Here is a 6934-nt window from a genome sequence, read left to right on the forward strand (position 1 = left end):
CTCAATCAGGGAAATTACACTTTCAACATTATGTGGCAATGGATAAAAATGAAACTGGTTGGTAAAGTGTAAGACCATGTATTTAGACCAAGGGGGGAATACATACATGCTACATTGAAGGTTTATTTATTGCAAAAGGGCATTAAGAATCAATGTATAGTGCCATATTCACCAACAAATGGTGTTGCTGAGAGGTAGAACATGTCTCTCATGGAGATTGGCATGTTGTATGGTAAAGGCCAGAGGTTGCCTCATAAATTCTAGATGAAAGCAATTATATGCACAACTCATATGTCCAACTAAATCCTTGAAGATAATCACACCTTATGAAGCCTGGTACAATAGGAAGCTCAAAGTGGACTACATGTAGGTCTTTGGTTGTTTAGCATATGCACATGTGCCACAACAACATAGGTCCAAGCTAGATGATAAGGCAGTTAAATGAATTTTTTATGGGCTATAATAGTGAGCAAAGGCTATTGTCTCTACAACCCAATCTCACAAAATATTCTTATCAATAGGGATGTCGCGTTTGCTGAAAATTCAATTTAGCCCACACCTAAATACATGTAGGCGCACACTGGACATGTTTGATGGGCTATTACTAGTGTTAGTTGATGTTAGTCACAGCTATAGATCATGATATGCCTCAAGAAAGGCAACATTTATATGCCTGGGATTAGCCTAATACTAAAGAGACCATGTGCATGGTGAGGGAGGAAAAGGCAACCATCTAGGAAGAAAGAAACGTAGCTAGATGGTTGAAACTACAACAAAAGCAAGCAATAACGATGCTTATTTGTGGCGTTTTATGTTACACCTCTATAAAGCACCGTTATAAGCGACACTATAAGTTTCATTGGGTATCGTTTATATATAAGCGCCACTATAAGCAATGCCAAGTGACACTTATAATGTCTCTTATAACGGCTCTAGAGAAAAATAACTTTTCAAACCCGTGGTGACGCAGTTCTTTTCCCCCTCCACTCCTTTCTTTGAAGGACTGCACCGGCTCCATCTACGTCTCCATCAATCTACCTCTATCTCATGCATTTGTACTGGCTTCCTCTTCTTTCTCCTCTTTCTCTTTCCCTTTCTCCTTATTTATATACATGGCTATGGTGTGACCTAATGAAGGCATTCATCTCTTATGCTGCTTAACCCTAATGATTAATAGAGTACATAATGAGATTAGGTTAAAGTTTAAAGTACTAACCTTCTTTTAGTTTCTTCTCCTTCTTCTCTTTGTGGGCATGCTTAATATGTGTTGGTCTTTTCTATGTCTCTTATTTTTTATAGGTAGAGTTCATTAGATGTGTTACTCATCGCTTTTTTAAATTTGATATTTAATGTAATCTCTATGTTTATTTCACCCTTTGGTGTCGGGTTTAGGTTTAGCTTAGTGCATAAAGCTTATGCATAGAGCTTAAAGCATGAATATAGCTCTATGAATAAGGCTTGATGCATGCTTTAAGCTTAATGCTTATGCATGCATCAAAGCTTATGTATGTATAGAGCTTAAAGCTTATGCATGCTTTAAGCTCTATACATAAGGCTTAATGCATGCTTTAAGCTTAATGCATTAAGCTCTATGCATAAAGCTTTATGCATAGAGCTTATGCATAAAGCCTTATGCATAGAGCTTAAAGTATGCTTTAAGCTTATGCATAAAGCTTTATGCATAGAGCTTAATGCATGCCTTATGCATAGAGCTTAATGTATTTAGCTTAAAGCATGCATAGAGCCTAGGTAGGTAGAGTTCATTAAATGTTTTGCTAATCACTTTTTTTAATTTTATGTTTTGTAGGTTTTGCACTAATCCTCTCCTTTGACTTGACAATAAAGAAGCAAGCCCTCTTTTAGGTTTAGCTTATTAGTGCATAAAGCTTATACTTAAGCTTCATGCATAAAGCCTTATGCATAGAGCTTAATGCATGCTTAAAGCTTATGCATAGATCTTAATGCATGCTTAAAGCTGATACAAAAATCTTGTGCATACTTTAAGCTTATGTATTAAGCCTTATTCATAGAGCTCTATGTATAAAGCTTAGAGCTTAATGCATGCTTAATACATTAAGCTAGATTAAAGCATGAATAGAGCTTAAGCATAAAACCTTATGCATAAAGCTTAATGCGTAAATCTTAAAGTATGCAGCTTATGCATAAAGCCTTGTGCATAGAGCTCAATGTATGCTTTAAGCTTTATGCATGAGGAAGCTTATGCATAGAGCTTAATGCATGCCTTATGTATAGACGTTAAAGATTTATGCATAGAGCTTAGGCTTTATTTATGCGTGCTTACTGCATTAAGCTTAAAGCATGCATTTAGCACTCTTATATTATTTAAGCTTTAACCATACTCTTATGTTATTTAAGCTTTAAGAATGCCTTATGTTATTTAAGCTTTATGTTTTTTACGCTTAGCGCTCTTATGTTATTTAGGTGAAAAGGGTCTACGTCCTATCTACATACGATGACTCAAGTACCTCGAGCATCATGTAAAATCTAATGCTCTTATTCTTTTCATTTATATTTATTGCACCCTTGGGTACCAAGGTTTTAATTTTAAGCTTATGCTTAAGCTTAGTGCATAAATCTTATGCCTAAGCTTCATGTAAAAGCTTTATGCATAAAGCATAGAGCTAATGCATACATAATGCTTTACGCTTAAAGCTTATACATGCCTACGCTTATACAATATAAAGCATAGAGCTAATCATATGCATGAAGCTTTAAGCTTAAAGCTTATGCATAAAGCTTTATGCATGCCTAAGATTATCCATAAAGCTTCATGTATGCCTAAGCTTATGCATAAAGCATAGAGCTAATTCATGCATAATGCTTTAAGTTTAAAGCTTATGCATAGAGCTTAATGTATGCTTTAAGCTTATGCATAAAGCATAGAGCTAATTCATGCATAATGCTTTAAGTTTAAAGCTTATGCATAGAGCTTAATGTATGCTTTAAGCTTATGCATAAAGCTTTATGCCTAAGCTTCTGCATAAACTTTAAGCTTATACTTTAAAGCTCAATGCGTTTAAGCTTTATGCAAGTTTTAAGCTTATGCATTAAAGCTCAATGTATAAGCTTATGCATAAGTTTATGCATAAAGCTCTATAGCGGCTAAAAAATAGCCTCGCTTATACCCTGACACTTTTCCAGTTTCCTTTATAAAAGCCACGCTATAAACGCTACTACCTCTCTTTTTGTTGTAGTGTGATTCACACTTCGTAGGAGAGAAAAATTTCAGCCCTTCTCACTAGTAGCACATGGGGTGGTTTTAGAAATGCTTCAAAATCACAAGATGATGATTTTTCTTGCATTAGTAATCTTTGTGATACAAAAGAGCCTGATTTCTTTTGTAGGCTCAAGAAGATCATCATTGGATGAGAACCATGCAAGATGAAATTGATGCTATACTAAAGAACACAACACTTGGGATTTAGTAAAATTTCCTATTGGTAAGAGGGCAATTGGTACTAAGAGGGCACTGTACAAAATCAAGAGAAAGGCTGATTAATTTGTTGCTAGATATATGGCCAGACTTTCAAAGGGTTATTCCCAACAAAAGGGGATTGACTATGATGGGACCTTTGCAAGTGCCCACTTCTCCTATGATTACCATTCGGTCTATGATTGCTTCAAGTATCTTGGATTTGTAAGAAATTGCAAATCTTTGAGATATCTTGAGACCCCCCCCTTGAAAGCCTTGATCAAAGCTTTAATTGAGGGGTTCAATGGGTGGACGGGTGTCATGTGGCTCCCTTAATCTATGTTAACCGATCCTTGATAAAAAAGAAACACAGAGTATTTGTTTGATGTCTTTCCATGTGCAACTACGCTTTTTCAAAAGTTGCTTTGTATGCCTATAAAGCTCATGTGCATAGAGGGCCGTACACCTCTTGCTCCATACTCTATGCCTCCCTATACACCTCTTGCCCCGGACTCTATGCCTCCCTTTACAAGCTTTGGAAGGAATATCCTTGACCATTTATTTATGCATTCATACCTTGCATGAGAACTCCTTGCTTCGGACTAAAGAATAGTTTCACATGGATTTTCAAGGTTGTAAAAGCAAACCGTAACTCTTTTTATTTGGATTCAATAGATATAATGGTTAATAATATGGTGCATTTTGGTACACTTTTGATTAATTAGTGTATAAACCTTTAAAAGGGCCACAGATTGTCATCACCTACTGAGTAAGGGAATTAGTTTAAATATTAAATACTATTTCCACTTTAGTAATCAGAAGCAGAAGTCGGACATATTCATGCTTATGAGAAGTTGGCGGCTGGCCTACTATAGAATGACTTGCTGCTTTTCCTGTCCGTTTGGATTACATACTGTTGCGGACGGATGGAGAAGGGTGTCGCACTGGCCACGACCCTAGCAACGACGCTAGTGTTGATATGTTTTTCTTTCGCTGCGGAGGCGGAGATGGTGATTAGAGCTAATTCGCGGATGTATAATGCAACCCTAATTGCCACGGACGATGCAGAGGGCGCCGCCGCGCATTTCATGATGACGGAATTGTGGCATAGGTACTCTCCATCGTCCCCGTGGCTCGTAGAGGGGGCAACGCGGGAAGAAGAGTTGGCGGCGACCATGAAGAGGGAGGAGGTTCGCATGAGCGTTCTGTTAAAACGGCAGCCTACGATCATGCAGGCGCCGCCGCTAGATGGTGTGCTCGCTGCCGTGGACTCTGACGGTCCAACAAAGAACCCCCAAGGAACTGCGACGTACGGGGATGGCAGCGAGTATTTCATGGCGATGGACTTGGGCACGCCGCGCAAGACCAACATCTTTCTAGTTGATACGGGCAGCGGCCTCCCCTGGGTGCAGTGCCTGCCCTGCACACACTGTTTTCCGCAAGGCCAAACCTCGATCTTCGACCCGGCGCAATCAACTTCGTTCATCTGGATACCATGCTCGTCTAACTACTGCACCGATCCGGAGGTCGCCGACGAGCCCACAAGCTGCACCGCCGACGGGCGGTGCGCCTACACCCAGGAGTACGCGGACGGCTCTGCCACCAAAGGCGAATTGGCGGGCGAGATTTTCTTCCTCGACAACACCAACATCTTCGGGGTGCTGTTCGGATGCTCGCACGACAGCGGGAACTGGTCTCCGTCAGGCACGGGGAGCGGCTTAGTGGGCCTCGGGGCAGGTCCCTTCTCCCTAGCTTCCCAGGTCCAAAAGGCTGTCTTCTTTTGCCTGCCCCCCAGAGGGGCGGCGCCAGGCTTCGTCGGCTTCGGCAGCAAGCCGCTGCCGTCAAACACCGTCTTCACAGGGCTACTGCGAAGCCCTGTCTTTGACTCCGGCTACTTTGTGCCCCTCACAGGCATCAGCATCAACGGTTCTCCCGTTCCCTTCACTCTCTCCGACATTATCCTCCAACATGACGGCTACAGCGGTGTCATTATTGACTCCGGCGCCGTCGTCAGCCGCCTTTTGCCAAGAGCATACAATGCCCTCCGGACTGCCTTCCGTGCCGCCGCCGCGTCTACCAGCCTCCTTCCCGCACCTCCCTTCAACATTTTCGACACCTGCTACCACTTTCCCGACGGTTTTGACGCGTCGGCCATCCCCTCCATGGATTTGCACTTCGACGGCGGCGCCACCATCAGCTTGCCTCCCGGAAATATCATGATTCAGTCGGCCGATCCCCGTAACTACTGTCTCGCCTTTGCTACCTCCTCTCTGCAGGTCAGCATCCTCGCCAACAAGCAGCTGACGGGCTTCCTTGTCCTCATCGACACCATCACCTCCATTGTAGGCTTTGCGCCAGACCAGTGCTAGTTATTGTCTCTTATGGTGGGGTAGGCCAGTTATAGCCTGTGTCAGCGTTGTTTTGTGGCTCCTCCTTTGGCTCAATTTGCTCCACAACGTTTTTTTGGTGAACCTCATATGAATCCTTCCCGCCATGAAAAGGAAATTTTGAACAAGCATTTTTTTTTCCAATTACTACTATTTTTTGAAAAATTGAAGCACACCTTTTCCCCTTTGTCGAGGCGGATTTTTTTAAGAAGTTGAGCACGCTTCAAAATGAAGCACACCTGATTTGGTCTCTTCAATGTTTAATCTCTTTTACTAGGAATTGACATGGCATGTGGGAGAAGGGGGTGGGTATTGAACCCGGGCTGTCGCGGTCCGTCAATTCTCTCTCTAAAGTAACCCTCACAATACAAAAAAATAAATCTCTTTTACCAAGGCTTTTCATCCCACCATTTCCACTACATCTAAAAAGAGATAACCTACCAAGCTAATTAAAATTTTTGTTAGGCTTGTGGTCGTATACTTTTGGATAGAAAAGCTTATCTTGAGTTATCTTTTTCTATTAAAACATGTGGAAAACTTACAACCCTTTTACAAAATTGCAGGAAGCTTCACATTTCTACCTTTCATTTACCTTGTTTTAATATATGGTTATCCCTCTTGCAATGAACCTTTCATTTACCTTGTTTTAATATATGGTTATCCCTCTTGCAATGAACCTTGACATCATTACCACTTTTTGTGAAATCTCACCAAAGGCTCTAATTGCGACTCAGCCCTAGAGTTCTCTTTCTTATTGCTTCTGTAAAATTAAGTCTAAGATCCCTCTTTTATAATTTAATTTAATGAAGAGAAAAATATCTTATATAACTTAATTTAATTAAGAGAAAAGTTAACATTCCACTTGTATAATTTTTCTAGAGAAAGAATATTATTTATGTAAATTTTCCAATTAAAAACTCAATATTTCTAAATTATGCTATTTTGTTTGGAAATTTTAAAGAGAGAGATTTTTGGGAGTTAAAACCTTGATATTCCACTAAGATTAACTTTTGGACTGAGTCTGACAAAAATCGAACAACCTTGATGGGAAGCCTAATTCCTACGTAAGTGAGCTAGAGGAGGGCAGTCGCTTATACTTCCCGCAAGCTGAAGC

At 40.6% G+C, this 6934-nt stretch overlaps 1 protein-coding gene across 1 annotated transcript; it reads left to right on the forward strand.

Moving 5' to 3' along the window:
• Positions 1-4359: 4359 nt before the first annotated feature.
• LOC147611245 (aspartic proteinase nepenthesin-2-like) lies at positions 4360-5802 on the forward strand. Its single transcript, XM_086784849.1, has one exon. It carries the CDS (start codon positions 4360-4362, stop codon positions 5800-5802), a length of 1443 nt encoding a protein of 480 aa, XP_086640975.1.
• The last annotated feature ends 1132 nt before the right edge of the window (positions 5803-6934 follow it).

The sequence above is a fragment of the Cibotium barometz genome, chromosome 47 (assembly GCF_041138505.1).
Source record: "Cibotium barometz isolate CiBa-2024 chromosome 47, ASM4113850v1, whole genome shotgun sequence".
Taxonomy (NCBI): domain Eukaryota; kingdom Viridiplantae; phylum Streptophyta; class Polypodiopsida; order Cyatheales; family Cibotiaceae; genus Cibotium; species Cibotium barometz.